At 68.4% G+C, this 21466-nt stretch overlaps 3 protein-coding genes and 1 long non-coding RNA gene across 13 annotated transcripts in view; 2 read left to right on the top strand and 2 right to left on the bottom strand.

Moving 5' to 3' along the window:
- Nucleotides 1-4142, bottom strand: part of RBM6 (RNA binding motif protein 6) — a 60151-nt gene extending 56009 nt beyond the window's left edge. For 3 of the 7 annotated variants that reach the window (XM_083795072.1, XM_083795074.1, XM_083795077.1), the window contains exons 1-2: nucleotides 3952-4140; nucleotides 134-243 (exon numbers count right to left, since the gene is read on the bottom strand). In XM_083795072.1, coding sequence (XP_083651198.1) covers nucleotides 134-177 — 44 coding nt within the window. In that variant the 5' untranslated portion in view covers nucleotides 178-243; nucleotides 3952-4140. Of the gene's footprint in view, nucleotides 1-133; nucleotides 247-3541; nucleotides 3729-3951 lie in introns of those variants that run through there. The other 4 variants (XM_083795078.1, XM_083795075.1, XM_083795073.1 and 1 more) reach the window with 4 other exon arrangements.
- Nucleotides 4143-4281: 139 nt separating this feature from the next.
- MON1A (MON1 homolog A, secretory trafficking associated) lies at nucleotides 4282-8644 on the top strand. 3 transcript variants are annotated; one of them, XM_083796300.1, is made up of 6 exons: nucleotides 4282-4487; nucleotides 5023-5164; nucleotides 5400-5867; nucleotides 6112-6877; nucleotides 7003-7150; nucleotides 7453-8644. In XM_083796300.1, exons 2-6 carry the CDS (start codon nucleotides 5038-5040, stop codon nucleotides 7591-7593), a joined length of 1650 nt encoding a protein of 549 aa, XP_083652426.1. In that variant the 5' UTR covers nucleotides 4282-4487; nucleotides 5023-5037; the 3' UTR covers nucleotides 7594-8644. The 3 variants fall into 3 exon arrangements, with proteins under 3 accessions (XP_083652426.1, XP_083652425.1, XP_083652424.1); XM_083796299.1 differs by having other exon boundaries at nucleotides 4291-4483; nucleotides 7423-8644; XM_083796298.1 differs by having other exon boundaries at nucleotides 4291-4487; nucleotides 7423-8644.
- A 146-nt stretch (nucleotides 8645-8790) lies between these two features.
- On the top strand, nucleotides 8791-17202 carry MST1R (macrophage stimulating 1 receptor). The gene is made up of 21 exons (XM_083796297.1): nucleotides 8791-9376; nucleotides 9862-11153; nucleotides 12264-12452; nucleotides 12530-12655; nucleotides 12734-12904; nucleotides 13083-13252; nucleotides 13334-13508; nucleotides 13621-13766; nucleotides 13879-14040; nucleotides 14161-14254; nucleotides 14329-14562; nucleotides 14636-14782; nucleotides 14855-15011; nucleotides 15104-15196; nucleotides 15276-15479; nucleotides 15557-15637; nucleotides 15705-15886; nucleotides 15953-16062; nucleotides 16164-16329; nucleotides 16406-16542; nucleotides 16626-17202. Exons 2-21 carry the CDS (start codon nucleotides 9942-9944, stop codon nucleotides 16867-16869), a joined length of 4200 nt encoding a protein of 1399 aa, XP_083652423.1. The 5' UTR covers nucleotides 8791-9376; nucleotides 9862-9941; the 3' UTR covers nucleotides 16870-17202.
- A 1307-nt stretch (nucleotides 17203-18509) lies between these two features.
- LOC310880469 lies at nucleotides 18510-21459 on the bottom strand. 2 transcript variants are annotated; one of them, XR_014571709.1, is made up of 3 exons: nucleotides 21350-21459; nucleotides 20465-20681; nucleotides 18510-19371 (listed from the first exon to the last, which is right to left on the bottom strand). It is a non-coding gene; the product is annotated as an uncharacterized lncRNA (long non-coding RNA). The 2 variants fall into 2 exon arrangements; XR_014571710.1 differs by lacking the exon at nucleotides 21350-21459 and having other exon boundaries at nucleotides 20465-20852.
- Nucleotides 21460-21466: the final 7 nt, after the last annotated feature.

The following is a 21466-nucleotide window of genomic DNA, read 5'->3' as shown; positions in this document are numbered from 1 at the left end:
CCAAAAGGAGCTCAGAAACCTTTAGCAGAATAACCTGGAGGAGGATGTGCAGGAATATTGGCAAACAGAAAGTTCTCGTTGTTTCAGTAACGTTCTTCGATGCAATAAACAAACGGTACGTTCCAATGCTTACCGAAAGGGCCCCGTTCTGTTGCCTTGTCGATGGTCTCCCCACATGTTCCCCCTGTCTGGTAGGTTTCCAGCAATGGGTAATTCACTCTAAGAACACCACGACAGCACAACCTGCTGAGGAAATAACGTGACAGTAAGCCACAGGGCGATGAAAACACGTCGCGGAAGAAAAACACTGCCGGTCAGCGGAAGGCGTGTGGGAACAGCCGAGACCCACCGATACGCATGGCCACCCTCAGGCACGAATTACCTTAATGCTGTGTTTCTCCCTGTTCAAACTCACAAGCTTCAAATGACTTCTGAAACGAAACTGCCAATATGTGTGGGCAAACAATTTGATATTTGCTCTTGATTAACATAAAGCTTTCCAACATACTGTGCTGTCTAACACTACTCAGAGCAACTGGAAGTGTGAGAATCCCACAGTCTATAAACAGCAAGGCCCAGTGCTGAACAACAGTTTGCAATTAATGTTTAATCCAAACTATTTCTGCCAAAAGCTCTCTGCTGTTCAAGGAAACTATCACCGCTGCTGGCCTACTGTGCTTACTTTGCCCTCCAGAAGTAGGCGGATAACAGGGTGCGCTTTGCCAATAAATCTTTACAGGCTCTGCTGCCCAGTACTGCCCTAAAAGCTGAGTGCAACGGAGGTGGAAAAAGTCACCCGCTTCCTCCCACTAGCCGTGAAGGGGAGGATTTCCTGGAGACTGCCAAAGCCAGGACTTCAAACGGGAAGAATTTGGGCCTTTCCCCCAAAAGGGCTGCAGCAGAGCCCCGAGCAGAATGCCGCTGCTCGCACCTCAGCGGTCTCCGACCCGCTCCCTGCAGCGGTTTCGGAGTTCTTGTCGCACAGCAGCCAGTCTGCCACGCAGGTCCTACCAGGCTGCGCAGCGGACTCATGCTTCTCCAGAGCAGGTCCGAAGCGAGCTACCTGCGGTGCTTCCGCGGAACAGAGGACGGTGCGGACAGCCACCGCCGGGCCTCGTGAGAGCAGTAAATCTCAAAGAAAACCGCACAACGCCCTGCTTCCTCCCGCTTCCAAAGGTCAGCGCTGCCCAACAGGCAGGGGAGGGAAGGAGCGGGCTGGGACAGCCGCAGGCAGCAGCCACACACGGGATCCCCACCCCACCCACCTCACAGGGCGGCCTTGGCACCGGCCACCCCCCCGACCACCGCTCAAGATCCCTCGACCTGCCCGAGAGCACCGGTCCCTTCGGTCCCCTCGCGGTTACGTGGCTCTTGCTGGCCGCGAGGACAGGCAAACGGAGGTGGTTGTGGCAGTCACCGTTCTGGCTGGTTGTCAGCAACCAGTCCTTTTACCTCCGACCCGTAGCAGCCTGCAGCCATCTGCAGAGCTGCTGTTTCTTGACCTTCCCTTCCCGCTTTCCTCCCCCACTCCAGTTTTCATCGAGTCTCCGAGCTTACCAATGCTTAAAAAAATCCCTTGCCTACTGGGAACTGTTTGGACGCAACATTCAAATTATCAGAGGGGGAAAAAACGCCATCAGCCTGGTAGCAGAGGTGGCTGGCATCAAGCAAGCAGCACCGGTACACGGTGACAGCTCAGTACCACAGGCAGCAAGACTGCTAAATCCACCCCTGCCGTGCCCCTGGCAAAGCGCGGCGTGTCAGCTCTGCCAGCTCGGGTTTTTCAGCATCGGCACTGGGGATGACCCTCCAAAAAGAGTTGAATTTAACCCAGGCTACTTCAGCGGTGTGGTTTACTACGCAGCCTCACCAAACAAGGCGACAGCACGCGGCCAGCACCTCCTGAGAGGGGCTCCCACTGCCGCCGAGGCCCAGCCGGATCCAAGCGCTCCAGGAGAGGTGCTGCGTGAGGCGGCACCACTGGGACCTGCCCTCCCGAGCACCAGGTAATTCACTGCCACCTCAGCCCCCCGTTCCGCTCGCCGCCTCTCGGGGTCTGACCCGATCCACAAAGGGGACGTGGCCGGGCCCTGGAGCTGAGCAGGCAGAAGGAAATCCAGGAAGAGGAACCGCGACCTGCTGACGTCTCTCCGTAGCGCGACAAACAGGAGGCGAGAGCAGGATCCCACCCCCTCGCCCCACGGCGCGAGCGGACAGGGCAGGGGGAGGAAGGCTGCTTTGCCACGGACAGACCAACAGAGCCTGGGGACGGGACCGGGCCAGAAGGAAAGCGGAGCAAAAATCCGCCCTCGAGCACTAGGAACTACGCGCCAATTAGTTTTGGCGCACTTTAGTCACAACCACGCACCTGGAAGAGACGGCAACACAGGAGGTTTCCAAATGACACAACAGCACGGCCGCAGCAAACACCGCGCGGTCTGGCGGCTCACAGAGCCCACATCGACAGCTCTTTTAAGGCAGTAATCAGCTGCTACAGTTACACTGAATATTCAGGAGGGCTGATGCGAGCGCACGCTGCGCTTGCCTCCTCCCACAGCCCTCCCAGCGGGCAGGAGACACCGAGGTGCGCGGAGGTGCCAGCCCGAGGGGGCTCGGGGCGCTCCCCGGGACACAGCCCCCATCCCCTCAGCGCACCCCGTACGGCCCCGTGACCACTGCTGCCCCTTCAGGGACGTTTCCGACCCTGCTTCCCAAGCTGCCCAGGCCGAGCCCGACAGCAGACTCTGTCCTTTTGGCTATCTTGCTTAAACTTCCATCGTAATCGGACAGAATAAAGGGCTTGTGTAGCTGAGTCAGACCAAGCAGCTGCTCTTCTGAGGGGATAAATAACGATTTCTGCCAAGGGGCAGAGCAAGAAGTGCCAGCAAGGTCCTCAAGCACCTCCTCGTCCGCCTCCACCGAGAGACTCACCCCCGACACTCTGCACACTGCTCTCCAAAACAGGGAGAGGGAGGAGCAGTCGGGGATGGATCGGGCACGCTGAAGTCTCAAAGAGACAATGTTTTGAGAGGAAACGCTCTGATATTCACAACTTCTCCCCGAATAGATTTCACCAAGGCTGCCAAACTTGGTTATTTATAGACCGTGGGGAAGCCAAATACAGATACAGGCAGGGCTCTGCCCACAGGACAGAGGAAGCGATGTGCTGACGAACAACGCTTTGCACCCAGCAAAGTTCCCGTAAGGCTAAAGAAAGGGAAAAGCCTGCAAGAGACAAGCGCAGCAGGAGCTACAGCCGAAAACCTTCCCCCGAGCTGTAGCAACCGAAGTTAGCCACGAGAGCTCCTTCCTTCCCTTTCTGAAGCGGAAAGCGCCCCGTCTACAAGCGCAGAAGTAACAAACCCGCGTCCCTGAAGCTGGGAAGCGAGAGCAGAGGCAGTCCCCGCGGCTCTGGCAGCCCGGAGGGCTTCCCCTAAAAACCCACCTGGCTGCAAACGCCTTCTGCCTGCGTGCCGACCGAGAACCCTGCATCACAAACGACCGGGCCCCGTTCCAGCCCCCCCCCCGCCGAGCCCCTCACCTCGCCGGGCCGCCGGGGCCTCCCCAGCCCCTTCCCGACCGGAGGCCGCCGGGCGGGGACAGCCGCGGGACGCCCCCTGCGCAGCCCGTCCGAGGGGAGCGGCGGCGGGCCCCGACCCCCGGAACCGCGGGGCCGGGAGGGCGGAACGCGGCGGCCGCGAGAACGCGCGGCGATTGTGACCGGGGCCTGCGGAAACCGCCCGGCGCCGCAGGGGGGGGGGGCGGGGGGCAGCTCCCGGCCCCGCCCCGCGGCCCGGTACCGGGGGGCGCCCCCGCCCCGCCGTCCCGGGAGGCCCCGCGCCAGCCGCCACCCCCACGGCCATCCCCGCCGCCCCGGGCCGCTCCCGGCCGCCGGTGCCCCCCCTCCCCCGGCACAGCCCCGCCCCGCGAGGCGCCGCCGCCGCCGCTCACCTCCGCCGCCGCCGCCGCCGCGCCAGGCCCAGCGCTCCGCTGAGGGGAACCGGAACTTCCGCGAGCTTCCTCTGCCCCGCCCCGCGGCACCCTGGGAAGCGGAGTCCGGCCGCCGCACTACGGCTCCCGGCATGCCCACGCGGCGGCGCCGCTTGGACTCCGTTTCCCAGCGTGCTCCGCGCGGCGGCGAGGGGCTGCTGGGAGATGCAGTCGCGCTGCGTGGGCGGCGAGCGGGGTAGGACGTGCGCGAGGACTACAACCCCCAGAGAGCCGTGCGGCCGGCGGGGCGGGGCAGCGGCCGGGGGGCTCGGGGCGGGGCGGGACGGGACGGGACGGGGCGGGGCGGGCGCCGCGATGGCAGCGGCGGCGGGGCGGGGGGGGGCCGGGGCCGGGCAGGGGTCAGGGTCAGGGAGCGGGGCCGGGAGCGGCCGGGTGGCGGCCGCCAGCCCTCCCCGCGCCGCCCGCTCCGCCTAGGCCCGTGCCCCCGCGCCGCCCGCCCGGGCCGCCGGTGCTGACGGGAGGAGCCGCGAAGGTCGGTGCGTGTCCGCCGGGCCCCGCTGTGCCCCCGGGGCCCCGGGACGGGGCTGGGAGCGGGGCTCGGGGGACCCCCGGGGGGGCAGGAGGGGCCCCGAGCGGGGCTGGGCGACGGGAGCCGCCCCCTCCCCCGTCCCCGTCCCCTCCCCGTGCCCCGGGACCCCCCAGCCCCCAGGCCCTGTGCCCCCAGGAGCCGCCGCAGCCCCCGGACGAGCGGAGCCCCCCCGCTGGCTGCGAGGGCCCGAACCCCCCTCTGCGAACAGGGGGTGCCGGGGGTTGTGCAGGGCCTGCCCCTGCCCCGGCTCCCTGAGCCCAGCGGGGAGATCGGGGCCGGGCCCGGCTGAAGGGTGCAGGGGGCCTGGAAGGAGCCGGGGCCGCGGGGGGAGGGAACCCCGCGGGGGTAGCGCAGCTTTGCTGGCGCCTCACCGGGGCGCCGGGCTCCCTGCTGAGCCGGCGGGACGCCGGCAGGGCCCCCGCAGGGAGCGGGGCCTTTCGGGCTGGGGGAGCGGAGGGCTGACGGCGTGGGGCCCCCCGCAGGTCCCGCCCCGAGGAATGGCTGCGGACGTCCGCAAGAGGAAAGGCGGGGAAGTGCCCAACGGGTCCCTGGCACCGGGAGATGGGCAGCACGCAGAGAGGTCCGAGAGCCCCACGCCGGGGCTGGCGCAGGGGACGGAGCCAGGTAAGGAAGGGGCAGAGCTCGCAGCAGGGCTGAGAGGAACGAGCGGGTCCTCGTCCCACAGGCCGGGCCCTCCTCAGCCCTGCTGCCAGCCTCTGGGCGCCGTGGGACGGCGGGACGGGGTGGGGGCCGACACGGGGAAGGAAAGCAGCTCCCTCCCTGACACCCTCCGTCCCTTCTGTCCCCTCCGTCTGCTGCGAAGGGGATGGGCGTGTGGACACTGCTCCCTTGTTCCCAGGGGCAGGCCAGGAGGGAGCCATGTTCGTGCACACCCGCTCCTACGAGGACCTGACGAGTCCCGAGGACGGGGGGGCTGTGGCGCGGAGCCCGGAGGAGAGGCGGGGGGAGCCGGCCGAGCCGACCAGCATGGAGCAGATCAGCAAGGACTTCAGCGAGCTGAGCACGCAGCTCACGGGCATGGCCCTCGACCTGGAGGAGGAGATGAGGCAGGGCAAGGAGGGGAAGCTGGAGCCGTCCCCGCAGGCCATCCGCCACGACTCGGTGCTGTCGGGCAAGGAGGAGGAGGACGTGACCATGGACGCCTGGCGCATGCATCGGAAGCACGTCTTTGTGCTGAGCGAGGCTGGCAAGCCTGTTTACTCCCGCTACGGGTCTGAGGAGGCCCTCTCCAGCACCATGGGTGTCATGATGGCCCTGGTGTCCTTCCTGGAGGCCGACAAAAACGCCATCCGCTCCATCCACGCAGGTACTGAGCCGGGGGGGAGTGGTGCGGGGTGGTGTTGCAGCCCGCCATGGTGTCCCTGCCCACATCATCCGGGGGTTCACACGGCAGTGCCCAGCCCGTGCTCCTGCCACCATGGGCCATCCTAGCTGTCCCCAGGGGCAGGTTGGTGGCTGGGGGGAGGCGGGAGCAGAGCCCATCTGCACTGCAGGCTGGGCACTCAGACTGACCGGTCTGTCCCCACCCATGGGGACTCCCTCCCGAGCAGATGGCTACAAGGTGGTCTTTGTGCGGAGGAGCCCGCTGGTGCTGGTGGCAGTGGCGCGGACCCGGCAGTCGGAGCAGGAGATCGCCCACGAGCTGCTGTACATCTACTACCAGATCCTGAGCCTGCTCACCTGGACCCAGCTCAACCACATCTTCCAGCAGAAGCAGAACTACGACCTGCGCAGGCTCCTTGCCGGCTCCGAGCGCATCACCGACAACCTGCTGGACCTTATGGCCCACGACCCCAGCTTCCTCATGGGTGCTGTGCGCTGCCTGCCCTTGGCCGCCAGCGTCCGGGACGCCGTGAGCACCAGCCTCCAGCAGGCCAAGGCCAAGAGCTTGGTCTTCTCCATCCTCCTGTCAGGGAACCAGCTGGTGTCTCTCGTGAGGAAGAAGGATCAGTTCCTCCACCCCATTGACCTCCATCTGCTCTTCAACCTCATCAGTTCCTCTTCCTCCTTCCGGGAGGGCGAAGCCTGGACTCCCATTTGCCTCCCCAAGTTCAACTCCAGTGGCTTCTTCCACGCCCACATCTCCTACCTGGAGCAGGAGATGGACCTGTGCCTCCTGCTGGTCTCCACTGACCGCGAGGACTTCTTCACCGTCTCCGACTGCAAGAGGCGCTTCCAGGAGCGCCTGCGGCGGCGGGGGGTGCACCACGCTCTGCAGGAGGCCCTTCGCACCCCCTTCTACAGCGTGGCCCAGGTGGGCATCCCCGACCTCCGGCACTTCATCTACAAGTCCAAGAGCTCGGGGCTCTTCACCAGGTGAGGAGGCCGGGAGAGTACCGACTGGGGAACCGTTGGGCCACCGTGTGGGCACGGGGCAAAGCTTCTCCGTGAAACCCCTTCTCCGAGGAACGGGGGGCTAACAAGGCGCTGTGTTCCTGCAGCCCTGAGATCGAGGCACCCTACGTGCGGGAGGAGGAGAAGGAAAGGCTCCTGGGGCTCTACCAGTACCTCCACAGCCGGGCTCACAACTCGTCGCGCCCCCTGAAGAACATCTACTTCACGGGCCCACGTGAAAACCTCCTGGCTTGGGTAAGGGCTGTCTTCGGAGTTTGGGTGACCCCAACCTTGCAGTCCTGCGTGGCAGAGCAGGGCTGGTGGCACAACGCAGCACCGGCTCTGTGGTCGCCAGGGCGGCCCCCAGCGCACGCGTGGTCCTTTCGGGGGTTCCTGTGCCAGGGAGCGGCAGGCCAGCCAGTTAGGGTGCCCTGCTGCCACCCCGCGTCTCTGCTCGGGAGCCCCTGCGCCGTCCCTGGCGGCCCACGGGGGGACGTGCGGTACCAGCCCCCCGTGGGGATGTGCAGATGCGTGCCCATCCCCATTTCTTCACCCAGGTCACCAGCGCCTTCGAGCTCTACATATGCTACAGTCCCCTGGGGACCAAGGCGGGCGCCATCAGCGCTGTCAACAAGCTCATGAAATGGATCCGCAAGGAGGAAGACCGACTCTTCATCCTCACGCCCCAGACGTACTGACGGGCATCTCCCAGGGCACGGTGCCAGCTGGGGCACCCCGCGGCGCTGGGCGGCCCGGCCCCGGGGGAGGCACGGGCTGCGAGCCAGGGGAGAGGGCACGGCGGGACCCCGAGAGCACGGGGAAACCCGCCCGTGGGACTGTCGGCCGTGGGTGTGGGAGATGGGGTGCGGAGCTGCCCGGGGACTGGGGTGAGCAGGGCTTTCTTGCACCTGCAGGCAGTGCCCCCCTCATCTGGGGGGGGGCTGCCCTTCCTCTGCGACCCCCGGCTCCATCCCTTTTTTGCTGCTGTGCCCACAGAGGGCGGGTGACGCCACCCAGCTGGGGACAGGGCTGGCTGGGGGGCACTGCCAGCGCTGCTCCTCTCCCTCCTTTGGGGGAGCTGGGTCCCCCAAGGCCAGGCAGCCCCCCATGGTCCCGGGCTCCTGCCCTGGCTGGGAGCCAGCGGGTTTGTCCCCTCGGCGTCTGCGTGTGCCCGCACCCTTCCCAGCACGGCCACGCGAAGGATGTCATGTCCTGGGGAAGGCGGGGAGGCAGGATGGTAGGTCAGCCTGCCCCGGCTGGGGCACTGCGCTCCTGCCCCTGGGGACGTGGAGCAGCCCCCGAGGGACGCAGGGTGCCGGGGTGTCAGTTGCTGTGCTCGTGGCGCTGGCTCCAAAGGGGCAGCCCCGACGCGGCTCCCTCAGAGCCCTTTCTGGCACGGGGCCTCGGTGGGACTTCACCTTGTCATGGGGTCCCCTGAACCCCCCAAAAAAACAGCCCCTAAAGCTGGGCTTGCTGTGCGAGGCCCCTCCTTCCTGCTGCCACTGGGCACCGGCGTGGGGCTGAGCACCCCCAGGCGCCGCGGCAGCCGGGTGCCCCCTGCGAAGCGCAGCCCGACGCTGCGTTTGGGGGCTGCTGGGGCGGGTGTTCGAGGAGGGGGGAGCCCCCACGGACACCCCGAGGGAGCCGGGAGGAACCCGGCAGGGCTCACGGGGGGACCCCGCTCCTGTAGCTGTGCTCCTGCCAGGCTGTAATCGCTCATCTCTGCTCATAAACATTATCTGGACCCGGGGGCGAGTCTCAGCGCGTTCGTGTCCGCCTGCCGAAGGCCACCTGGGGGGCTGGGTGACAGCTCCCCGCTCCTGCCGATTTTGGGGTGGGGAGCGGCTGGGATGAGCGGGCTGGGGCCAGCTCGTGTCGAAACCAGGAGGGAGCCCGGAGGAAGGAGCTGTTGGGCAAGGCTCGAAGGCAGCGTAACTGCAGGGCTTTTGCGCAACGCGGGGCAGCAGCCGGGTGTCGGGAAGGCGAGGCCGCTATCAGCGCGTCCAACCCCTCCCTGGGAGCAAAGTCCCCGCGGATCCGGCAGCCGGGCCCCGGCCTGCCCGGCTGCGGGAGGAGAAGCCCCGGTCCCACGGCCGAGGCTGGCATTTGGGGATGAATCCGTGCTTTGCACCGGGGGGGTGAAAAACGCCTTTCCTCCGCGGGGCCCGGCACCGGCGCAGCACCTCCTGCGAGCAGCCCATGACCGGGGCGGGGGGGGCCCGCGCTCACCGGGCAGGGGGGCTCAGAGCAGCGGGACGGGGGCGGGGGGACCGGGGCTCCGCGGCCGTCGGGGCGTTCCTTCCCCCGCCGCGGCCGTCGGGGCTCTCCTCGCCCCGGTCCCGACCGGCGCCCGGGGAGCCCCGCGCGGGGCGGGGGCAGGGCCCGCCCCGGGCCGGCCCCGCTCTGCTCCGCCCCGGCACGGCCCGGCACGGCTCGGCACGGCACGGCACGGCACGGCACGGCCCGCCGCTCAGCGACCAGGTGAGCGTCCGGCCCGGCCTGGCACAGCTCGGCTCGGCTCGGTACCGGCCGGCTCGGCGCGGACGGGGCGGCGGAGCCCGGTTCTGGCACGGGACAGCCGCGGGGAAGGCGGGCGGGGGCAGCCGGATCCGGGCTGGGGACTGGCGGGGCCAGGCGGGGGTTGGCGGGGGGCTTGCCCCGGGTCCCCGCGCTGTCCCTGCGGGGCTGGCAGGGGTCCCCAGCGCCGCCCTGGTGAGCTGGAGGGGGTCCCCTTTTGGGTCCCCGTCCCCAGGCAGGGACGTGTCCGGGGGGTGTCCGGGGAGGGGGGCAGCCGGCAGGATTTGTCCCCGTGCCGGAGGCTTGTGGTGCTCGGGAAGGGGCTCGCTGTGGCCGATCCCCCCGGCAGCACCCAGCGCGTGGCCGTGGGCACCCCGGCACCGGTGGCACACCGCCCCCCGTCCTCGCCTGCCACAGCGCTTCCAGCCCTTCTCCTGGTGTTCCCGCAGGTGCAATGCTGAGCCAGCCTCCACGTGTCCCGGCCCCGCGTGGCGCTGAGCGCCATCGATAACCCGGTGCTGGTGGCAGCATGGGGCCGTTGTGCCGCACGCGCCTCTTGCTCGTCCTCGCCCTGGCCCCGCTGCTTGCCGACGCCTGGCAGTGCCCCCGCATCCCCTACAGCTCCACCAGGAACTTCTCCGTCCCCTACACGCTGCCCAGCTTCGATGCTGGCGGCCCCGTGCAGAACGTCGCCGTCTTCGCTGACCCGGCCACCGTTTTCGTGGCCGTCCGCAACCGCATCTTGGTGGCCGGCCCCGAGCTGCGCCTCCGCTCCGTCCTCATCACCGGCCCCACGGGCAGCGCTGAGTGCGAGATCTGCCGCCTGTGCCCAGCCGCCGCGGGCGGCCCTCGCTCCGAGGACGTGGACAACATCCTGCTGCTGCTGGACCCGCAGGAGCCGTGGCTGTACAGCTGCGGCACGGCACAGCACGGGCTCTGCTACCAGCACCAGCTGGAGGTGCGTGGCAGCGAGGTCACCATCGTGGCCACCCACTGCCTGTACTCCGCCACAGGAAACAGCCCTGCGTCCTGCCCCGACTGCGTGGCCAGCCCCTTGGGGACCAGCGGCACCGTGGTGGCCGACCACTACTCTTCCTTCTTCTACCTCGGCTCCTCCGTCAACAGCAGCGTGGCGGCGCGCTACAGCCCGCAGTCGGTGTCGGTCCGCAGGCTGAAGGGCACGCTGGACGGCTTCGCGGACACCTTCCAGTGGCTGACAGTGCTGCCGCCCTACCGAGACGCCTACCCCATCCACTACGTGCACTCCTTCACTGACGGCGAGCACGTCTACTTCCTGACGGTGCAGCCCGAGTGTCCCGGCTCGGCGTCGTACCACACGCGCCTGGCGCGGCTCAGCACCAGCGAGCACGACCTGCGCCGCTACCGCGAGCTGGTCCTCGACTGCCGCTTTGAGTCCAAGCGGCGCCGGCGCAGTGCCGAGGAGGACACCGAGCGCGACGTGGCCTACAACGTGCTGCAGGCCGCCCACGCCACCCGCCCCGGCGAGCGCCTGGCCCGTGACCTCGGCATCGACAGCTCCGAGATGGTTTTGTTCGGCGCCTTCGCTGAGAGCCAGCCAGAGAGCCCGGCGCCGCAGGACAACTCGGCCGTCTGCGCCTTCCCCCTGCGCCTGCTCAACCAGGCCATCGAGGAGGGGATGGACAAGTGCTGCGGCACCGGTGCGCAGACGCTGAGGCGGGGGCTCGGCTTCTTCCAGCCGCAGGAGTACTGTCCGCACAATGTGAGTCCTGGCGAGGGGGCTCGGGACCTGCCAGGGAGCGCTCACGGGAGGGCCTGGGTTGGGGTGCCCGAGTCTGTGCCGCCAGCCCCCCTGCCGCGGGCTTGCTGCGGGGACACGGTGCCGTGCCCACTTCTTCACGTTTCTTGGCCGTGCTGGCAGTGGCAGGATGCGGATGCACTCGCTGCGTGGGGACCCTCCGCTCACTGAGCCGCGTGCTGCTGCCCGTGGCGGGGACACAACGTCCCCTCCCCTCCCTCTACATGGTGACGTCCCCAGGGCTGCCCCGGCCCCCTCATCACCATCCCCAGCGCCGCGGTGTTTACGGCCACGCTCTCCAGCTTGTTTATGAACGAGCAGAGAGAAGGCAGCGGGGGGCCCCCGTCCTCCCCGGCGAGCCGCTGCGCCATGCCCAGCCAGCCGCGGGGCTGCTGCGCTGCCCGAGCAAACAAACCGCGGGCGGAAGCGCCGTGAGTCACCCCGCCGGCCCCGTGGGGCAGGAACACGGCGTCTCAGGAACAAGCCTCGGCACGGCTGCGCTGCAGGGACGGGGCAGGGCGGGTGCTAGCGCGCGTGGCACGAGCCTGCCTGTTCTCAGCCGGGGCGAGGCGCGGCACGGCCGCATCTCCTCCTTTTCCCGGCAGCGCGCGGCTTGCCGCCGCTCTGTGTCACACTGCCAGGAAGGGGACTCCGGTGCCCAGCACCCATAAGTGGTCCTAGGGGTGCCCTGTGGGGCACACCGGGGTTTGGCGTCCCCCTTCGCCCCGAGCCCCGGTGGATTTGGGGGGCTGGCGCTGCGTCGGCGCCCCCGCCGCGCGGTGCTGGCGCTGATAATCACGTCCAGATGTGGAGGGGGGGCAGGGCAGGATCTGACGCTGCTCAGGGGTGTTGGGGGGTGGGGGGGGGCATCCTCCAAAATCCCTGCTTGCTTTTTGCAGCCTGGAGCGGGGATTGGGTAATCGGGTGTTTGCCCGCCCAGGTCCTTGGCCTCCAAATATCGTCGACGTGTGTGCTCTAGGCTCGCCCCCACACCCATGGGTGCTGGGGCAGGGGGGAGCAGGGATCAGGGTGCTGGGGCTGGCTTTGAGGTACCCCCACTGTGCTCGGCTGCAGGTGAACCTCTCGGCACCGGTGACTGACACCAGCTGCTGGGACCAGCCCACCCTTGTCCCCGCCACCTCCCACAAGGTGGACTTGTTCAACGGGCGCCTGGCCGGCATCCTCCTCACCTCCATCTTTGTCTCCGTCCTCGAGAATGTCACCGTGGCCCACCTGGGCACGGCGCAGGGACGCATCCTGCAGGTGGGTGCTGGCTGTAGGCCGGGGCGGGGTGCGGGGTGCCGGGGGCGCACTGAGCCCCGCTCCCCGCCCCGCTGCAGATGGTGCTGCAGCGCTCCAGCTCCTACGTCGTTGCCTTGGCCAACTTCTCGCTGGAGGAGCCTGCGCCGCTGCGGCACGCGGTGAGGCTGCGGGAGGACTCGCTGCTTTTCGCCTCTGCCACCAAGGTGAGCGGGGGGGGGCCGGGGCAGGACGTGGGGCCAGGCCCCCCGTGCCCTCTGCTCACCTCTATTCGGTGTCCCCAGGTGTGGCGCGTGAATGTCACCGGCCCGGGCTGCCGCCACTTCTTGACGTGCGACCGCTGCCTGCGTGCCGAGCGCTTCATGGGCTGTGGCTGGTGTGGGGACGGGTGCGCACGGAGCCACGAGTGCAACGGCACCTGGGTCCAGGACAGCTGCCCGCCCATCCTCACCGATGTAGGTCCGCGGCGGTGCCCGTGGCCCCGTGGGGACCTCCTGGAATCGGGCAGGGGGGTGGGGAGGGAGGTGGAACATGAGGCGACGTGCGGTGGGACCCCTCCTCAGGTCGGGCATCGTGCCCACCGGGGAGGGAGCTCCCCGTGGCCATCATGTGCTCTCGCTGCCCGTCATGCAGTTCCACCCCAGGAGCGCACCGCTGCGGGGCCGGACGAGGGTGACGCTCTGCGGCACGACCTTCCGCTCCCCGCCGGACCCCGCTGCCCACCGCCGCCCCCTCAGCTCCTACCGGGTGGCAGTGGGAGGGCGAAGCTGCGCCGTGCTGCTGAACGAGAGCTGGGTCTACAGGTGCCGTGCCAGGGAGGAGAATGTGGGTGGGATGTTTGCTCCCCCCTCCCCGTCCCGCTGCTGACCCCTGCCGCCCCGCAGGCCACTGTCTGCCTCCCGCCTCAAGGACTTCGTGGACATGCTGGTGTGTGCCCTGGAGCCCGGGGGACCGGCGGTGGTGGGGCCGGCCGACGTGGTGCTCAGCGTGATGGAGCCCCCCAGGGCCTCAGGCTTCAGCGTCCAGGGCTCTGCCACCCTCGGCGGCTTCGTCTTCGTGGTAACGTCCCCATGCCGGCAGTGATGCCAGCCCCGGGATGGCGCGGGCTGGGCGCTGGTTTGGGTGGGGGCACTGGTTCACTGCCCGCCCCGCTGCCCCCGTCTCTGCCCAGGAGCCCCAGGTCAGCACCCTGCACCCCAGCTTCGGTCCCCAGGGCGGTGGCACCCTCCTGTCCCTCTGTGGCACCCACCTCTTGGCGGGGAGCAGCTGGGAGGTGACGGTCAACGGCTCCAAGTGTCCTCTGGCTGGGCAGCCCAGGTACGCCCCGGCCATCACCCCTGGCCATCGTGGGGTCCCTGGCACGAGGATGGGCAGGAGGCCGCCCACGCGGTCCCGCTGTCCCCTCCAGCCCCCGGCACTATGTCCCCAGCCAGGGCGACGAGGAGATTCGATGCACGGCTCCCGCTGCTGCCCACCTGGGCACAGCCTCTGTAGCCCTGTGGATTGACGGGGAGGAGTTCCCAGCCCCGCTGCCCTTCCAGTACCGCCCCAACCCCTCCGTCTGGGGCATCGTCCCCAACTGCAGCTACGGGTGAGTGTGTGGGGACACCCCTGGCCTTATCCCCCCAGGCTGGGTTGGCTGAGGTGGTGGGGACTGCGTGCACCCTGGGGACCACGTGCACCCCAGCGCTCTGACCCCTGCCCACCACAGGGGCTCAATGCTCACCCTCATCGGCTCCCACCTGGACTCGATGTATCGCACCAAGATCCTCTTTGAGGCTGGTGGCGTGAGGACCAAAACCACAGTAAGTGCCGAGTCAGGAGGCTGTCACCCCGGGGGTGTCCCCGGCCGTGCCAGCAGCCCAGCACCTGCCCGCAGGAGTGCGAGGGCCCGCAGCTGCCCGAGCGGCTGCTGTGCCGCGTCCCGCCTTTGCCCTTCGAGACCCAGCCAGAGACGGTGCTTGGGAACCTGAGCGTGCTGCTGGACGGCGCTGCTGGCCGCCGGCTCTTCCGCCTGCGCTACTTCCCCCTGCCCCAGGTCTTCCCCTTCGAGCTGCAGGGCAGGCACCGGCAGTACCGCCTCAAACCCGGTGACAACGAGGTCGAGGTGCATGTATGTGGGGGAGCGGGGCGTGCGGGGGGGTGATGCCGGGGCCGGCCGGGCTCAGCGCCGTGTGTCTGGGCAGCAATGGGGGCTGGACGCCGTCGCCGGCTGCATGAACATCACCATGACAGTGGGGGGCCAGGACTGCCACCCCAACGTGCTGAAGAACAAGGTGATGTGCCACGTGCCCCACAACCTACGCCTGCCCCCGGACGGGGCCCCCGTGCAGGTAGGCACCCCCCAGTACCCCCCTTCCCCGTGCCCTGCTCCCTCTGGCCCCACTGAGCCCCCGCTCCCCCAGATCTGCGTGAACGGCGACTGCCAGGAGCTGGGCTTGGTGCTGGCCACCTCCTCGCTGGACCTGGCCGCCAGCCTGGCCCTGGGCACCGGTGTCACCTTCCTGGTCTGCTGCATCCTGGCTGCTGTGCTGCTCCGCTGGCACTGGAGGAAGAGGAGGGGTGAGTGCCGCTGCTAGCCGGCTGTCCCAGAGCCACCACGTGCCCGCGGTGCCACCCCCTGCCCGCGGTGCCACCCTGTGCCCTGCTCGCAGGGACGGAGAACCTGGAGCTGCTGGTGCGCCCCGGCCGGAGGGATGCCCCTGCCACCACCCAGTACTTTGGTGTTGACTACCGGGACGTGCAGGGTAAGTGGTGCTGGGGTGAGCGTGTCGGGGCGCTGGGGCCGTGCCTGGTGCCTGACGGTGCCTTCGCCTGCGGTGGCAGCACTGCCCGCTGCAGGCAGCCCCGTCCTGGCCAGGCCCCGTGCGCACGTTGCCACTGCTGCGGGCGGCGGCTCCCCGGTGCCCCTGCTCAGGTCCACGTCCTGCTGCCTGGAGGACCTGCGGCCGGAGCTGCTGGAGGAGGTGAAGGACATCCTCATCCCCGAGGAGCGGCTCGTCACCCACCGCCACCAGGTCATCGGCAAAGGTGACAACTCGCCCCGGGGCAGTTTGGCCGTGGCATCACCTACGGGCCTCCAGCTTCACCGCCGCCTGTCCCCGCAGGGCACTTCGGGAGCGTGTACCACGGCACCTACACGGACCCGCTGCTGGGTGCCCTGCACTGCGCCATCAAGTCCCTGCACCGTGAGTCAGCGCCCGCTCCCGCGCCCCAGCCCCGAGGCACGGCGCCCCACGGCTCGGCTCCCCGCAGGTATCACGGACGTGGAGGAGGTGGAGGAGTTCCTGCGCGAGGGCATCCTGATGAAGAGCTTCCACCACCCGCAGGTGCTCTCGCTGCTGGGGATCTGCCTGCCCCGCCACGGGCTGCCCCTCGTCGTCCTGCCCTACATGCGCCACGGGGACCTGCGGCACTTCATCCGCACCCAGGAGCGGGTACGGGGGTGCCCGGGGGGGAGGGGGGAGGCTGAGCTCACCTCACTCACTGCTCCTACCCCACAGAGCCCCACGGTGAAGGATCTCATCAGCTTCGGGCTCCAGGTGGCCCTGGGCATGGAGTACCTGGCCCAGAAAAAGTTTGTGCACCGGGACCTGGCGGCCAGGAACTGCATGTGAGTGCGGCTGGCCTGAGGGTGCCCCCACCCCCAGCACCCCAAGGCGTCCCAGGCTGCAGCGGGCACCCTGGGGTGCTGCCCCCGACCCTTTCCCGCAGGCTGGACGAGACGCTGACGGTGAAGGTGGCTGACTTCGGGCTGGCGCGGGACGTGTTCGGCAAGGAGTACTACAGCATCCAGCAGCACCGGCACGCCAAGTTGCCCGTCAAGTGGATGGCGCTGGAGAGCCTGCAGACCCAAAAATTCACCACCAAGTCGGACGTGGTAGGCGCATCCCCCCTCCCCGTCCCCTGTGCCCGTCCCCGTCCCCATCCCCCTGCCCCGGCACTCTGCTCCGCAGTGGTCCTTCGGGGTGCTCATGTGGGAGCTGCTGACGCGGGGCGTGTCGCCGTACGCCGAGGTGGACCCCTACGACATGGCCCGCTACCTGCTGCAGGGGAGGCGCCTGCCGCAGCCCCAGCCCTGCCCCGACGCACTGTGAGTGGGGCAGGGGAGGGGGGCACGGCGGCAGGACCCCCCCCCGGGGGGTGCTGCTGGTGCTAATGGGAACGTCGGGGCAGGTACGGGGTGATGCTGAGCTGCTGGGCGCCCGCACCCGAGGAGAGGCCGTCCTTCTCGGGGCTGGTGGGCGAGCTGGAACGCGTGCTGGCCTCGCTGAAGGGCGAGCACTACGTCAACCTGGCCGTCACCTACGTCAACCTGGAGAGCGGCCCCGCTTACCCCCCCACCCCCTGGGGCCAGCTGCCTGACAGCGAGGATGAGGAGGGTGCTGAAGATGAGGACAAGGACGTGGCCGTGTGCTGATGGGCGCTGCGCTCGGTGGGGTCTCCTGGGTCCCCGCACCCCGTAGGAGCACGCCCCCAGGGAGGGTTGTGGGGCGCAGCCGGGTGCTGTGCGGCACCCTGCCCACGGGGTGGGTGCTGAGGCACTGGGTGCTGCTCTCCTGTGCCTCGACGGGACCCCTGTGGTATCCCTCAGCCCCAGTCCGGTGCCATCTCGGTGCTGCGGGTCCTGTGCTCGGCACCAGCGAGTGCTATGGGGCAGCCTGAGCCAACGAGGTGTCCCAAGGGGTTTTGGTCCCCCCCGGACAAATTCAGCGTTTTCTGGTTGAATGACTGATAAAAAAAATGAATTTTATTTTTCCCTGGTGAGTGCCGTGTGCTCTGGCTGGGGCGGTGGCCGGGGGCGCCCACCGTTCCCGTGCGAGCCACGGGAGGGCACCTGCGGGCCGGTGCCAGGGCCACCCCGTGTCCCCAGGGGCCACCCAGGAGGGAGGTGACACCGGGTGACGCCGGACACAAACCTTCCCCCTGCCTTCTGTGGCAAAGCGCAGCCCTGGCAGCTCTGCCAGCAGCTCCTGCGCCAGGGGGTGCGGCAGGGGTGCCCCCAGGGCCTGCCTTTGGGCACGGAGACGCGCTGCTGGTGGCACCGTGGCAGCGGGCACCGTGTCACCCCCCAGCGCCACCAGCCGCCGGGCACTGCCGCCCACCCTGCGTGGGACCGGAGCTGGGGGGACAACCAGCGGGCACTGCGGCGGGGCGATCCGGATCCTCTGCGGGACCCGAGGGGACAGGGCCCAGGAGGGGACATCGGTGACGCTTGGCAAAGCAGGAGCCACCAAAACGCGCCCACAGCCTGTGCTGGCTTGAAATAACCCCTGCTCGGCTGCTCGTTAAGCAGCGCCGCAGCCCGGGGCCACGTCAGCTCCCATCAGCAGAGCTGTCCGTCCCCGGCAGCACCTCGCACCTGCACCGGCCGCTCGCGGCAGGGTATTTTTAGCCGCAGCTCCCGGCAGCGCTGCCTCAGTTTCCCCGCGGCGGGGCTGTGCCGCCTGGGTGCGGGGGTCCCCGTGGCCCCAGCGCCGCGGTTTTGGGTGAGCCGCCGAGTTGCTGTGGCAACGGGAAGGGCTGAACCCGAACCGGGAGGCGAGCGGGGATGCGGGGATGCGGGGCGGCAGGGACGGAGGGAGGGGGATCGGGGGGCACGGCCGCAGCGGGGATGCGGGGACGGAGGCGTGGGTGGACGGATGGATGGAGGGATGGAGGCACGGAGGGAAGGCTGCAGGGAGGGGTGGATGCAGCTGGCTGCTCCCCCCCCCAAATTTGCTGGTGGAGATGACAGATTTCAGGCTAACGCACATTTATCCTGCCCTAATTACACAGCTGGAGACGAGGAGCAAACACCCCCCAGTGAGTGCCACAGCCGTGCCGCTGCAAGCATCGGCGTGGCACAGGGGACACAGCGAAGGGACCCGGCTGGGTGGCATCCCCCAGCTCACGCAGCGCCCAGCACCCAGCTGAGGGGCCTGGGGGCATCTCAGGGGAGCACCCAAGGGTGGGCACCGGGCAAACAGCACCCAGCAAATAGCACCCCGAGGTGCTGCCCCGTCAGGCTGCAGCACAGCACCCGGGCGGCCCGCTCCGGCAGCACGCCCTGCGCACGCAGCAGTTTAAATGTTTTATTTGGGGAAAGTGCTGTCGTTAGCAGGGATTAATTATTAAAATCGGAGCCATCTATAATAGATGAGTGGCCGGGCGCGGGGCTGCGGGCACGCAGGCGAGAGGGGCACAGCCCTGCTGCTCCCCGGGGAAGGCGGCAGCGCCCGGGGACACGCTGGGGTGGCACTAGGTGGCTGCGGCCCCGTGGGCACCTCGTGCTGGTGGCATTCCCAGCACTGGGTGGCAAAGAGGGAGCAGTGGCTCAGGGACGGGCAGAGCGTGGCACGCAGCCGCCCCCAGCTGCGAACCCCACAGGGGATCGAGGTGGGGGGGACGGACCCCAGTCGGGATGGGCAAAATTGTGCCAAATCAGCATGAAAAGCTGGGAGCCGGTTCTCCGGCATCAAAGAGCCCCGCAAAGAACGGCAGGAGCCACCAGGCAGGAGCCACCGGTGGCGGCGAGCTGTTTTTAGCTCCTGCTCGAACGCTCGGGAGCAGGCGTGATCGAGCGGCCTCCCGTCTGGAGCGGCGGCGCGGGGCCATTTTTAGCAGTGAGCGAGTTTTTGCTAACGAAGCCTGCGAGCAGCAGCGCTGCTGGGGCGCGCCGCCCGTGCCCGGCACCCCGGCACCCACGGCCCCGCACGGCGGCACTCGCATGGCACCCGCTGCGCCCAGGGAGCTCGGCTGGCCCTCGGGGCTCCTGGGGAGCTCTGCTGGCCCCCGGGGAGCATTTTGTTACACATCTTTTTCTCCTCTTCCCGCACCGCAGACAGCATCTGTCCTTAGGGGGATCCTTTGCCCGGTCTCCATGCCCGGTCTGGAGCTTCGCAAAATGCGCCCAGCAGCCCCTGTTCTCCCCGGTGCACACCTACGGAGAGTTTTTCCCACCGAAGAGCCCTGTTTCGTTGGATTTCTGCCCCCCCCCCCCAGCTCCTTGCACTTAGTGCCTGCCCCCTGGGCCCAGGGGCTGCGAGAGCCCCGGGACCACCGAAGCGCCCTCGATGCCTCGCGGGAACCGTGGCCACCGCGGGACACCTGCAGCCCTGCTGCCGTGTGCCGGTCCTGCTGCTGACCCCAAAAAGGGTCCGGGGGGGTGTGGGGGGCAACCCCCCCGTGCTTTTTCTCCGGACCTCCCGAAAGGAGGGGATGGGGTTTATTTGGAGGGGACGGGGTTTATTTGGCCCCGTTGCCAGGCCGACGCGCGGCGCAATTACCGCTGATTGCCTGGCGGTTGCCATGGCGATGGTGAGCACGCAGGGATGCGGTGCCATGTGGCGCTTGAGTCACGGGCACGTTGCGCCCCCCCACCGCGCCCCCCGGGCTGGCACTGCAGCCCCCCAGACATACGTGTGGGGCAGAGGGGGGCGGCTGCGTGGCTGGGGATGTCCCCATAGGGTGGGCGTCACCCCACGGCCGGCTGGGGGCTCACCGAGGGGTGCTGGGAAAGATGGGGGGTGTGGGGGGCGGTGGGTGTGGGGGGTGCTGGGCGTGGGGGGTGCTGGGTGCGCAGGGCAGTGGGTGCACGGTGCAGTGGGTGCGTGGGGGGGGGTGGCTCGAGACACGGCAGGCACAGACAGAGCCGATCGCCCCAAAGCAGGGTGCTGGGTGGGCTCGGACCCCAGGCAAGAGCCAGGGCTGCGGGGCCCCACGGGGCCCGGGGCTGCTTTGCGGCAGGCACCACACTCGTGCCAGGAGGGAGCCACGTGGCGGGCGGGCGGGCGATGCGGCGGCAGCACGCCGTCCCACCGGGTCGCCCCTCGTCCAGCCAGCAGCCGCAGGGCAGACCCGAAGCGGCGGCGGGCACCCGCTGATTAATTGTGAGTTACACTCAAGGTTCCCGGGGGGGTAGAGATTAATAACGGAGCGACGCGCTGCTTCCAGGCTCTGTGATTAAACTCTTGATTAGAAGCTCAAACTACGGTGCCCTGCTAATTCCCTAGGGCTCACGCGCCGTTAATTACCTGGTGTGCGTGGCGTTGGGGCCAGGGCCTGGGGCTCGGTGCCGCACAGGATGGGAGTGGGGGACCCAGGGGCGCTGAGTTTCGGCAGGGGACACAAGTGGATGAGTGTCAGGAGCAGCTGGGGGCCGTCCCTGCACCCCCTGCCCAGGCTGTGGGCAGCAAGTAAGGGGGTTGGGGGGCCCCACGGTGTTAGGAGGCTGTCACCCTTTTCTTGCCACTTTGAGGAAGAAAGTGGGGCAGTGAGCCCCACAGCTCTGGCCCCACAGCTGGAGGGATGGAGCTCGAGGGAAATTGCCCAGCTCCCACAAGATTGTACTTCTGTCCCATCCCATCCCTTCATCCCATCCCATCCCTTCATGCCATCCCTTCATCCCATCCCATCCCATCCCATCCCTTTATCCCATCCCATCCCATCCCATCCCATCCCAACCCATCCCATCCCCTTCATCCCATCCTATCCCATCCCATCCCCTTCATCCCATCCCATCCCAACCTATCCCATCCCATTCCATCCCATCCCATCCCCTTCATCCCATCCCATCCCCTTCATCCCATCCCATCCCATCCCATCCCATCCCATCCCATCCCATCCCATCCCATCCCCTTCATCCCATCCCATCCCCTTCATCCCATCCCCTTCATCCCATCCCATCCCATCCCAACCCATCCCATCCCATCCCCTTCATCCCATCCCATCCCCTTCATCCCATCCCATCCCATCCCATCCCATCCCATCCCATCCATCACACCCCAACCCACACCATCCCATCCCCATCCCCAACCCATCCCATCCCATCCATTCATCCCGTCCTATCCCACCCCATCCCATCCCACTCCCCCCCCTCACCCCACAACCCCCCCATCCCGCCGCCCCCCCCCGCTGACCTGCCCCTCGCGGGGGTCCCCACGCCCCGGGGGGGCCCCGCGCGGGGTCCACGTGCGCCCCGTCCCCCGTGGGTGCCGGCTCCCGCGCCCGAGAGGGGCGGGGCGCAAAGTTTGGGG

This window comes from Anser anser, assembly GCF_964211835.1.
Source record: "Anser anser genome assembly, chromosome: 12".
NCBI lineage: Eukaryota > Metazoa > Chordata > Aves > Anseriformes > Anatidae > Anser > Anser anser.
Note: the sequence above shows the minus strand (reverse complement) of the source record. Positions and strands in the feature narration are given on the sequence as shown.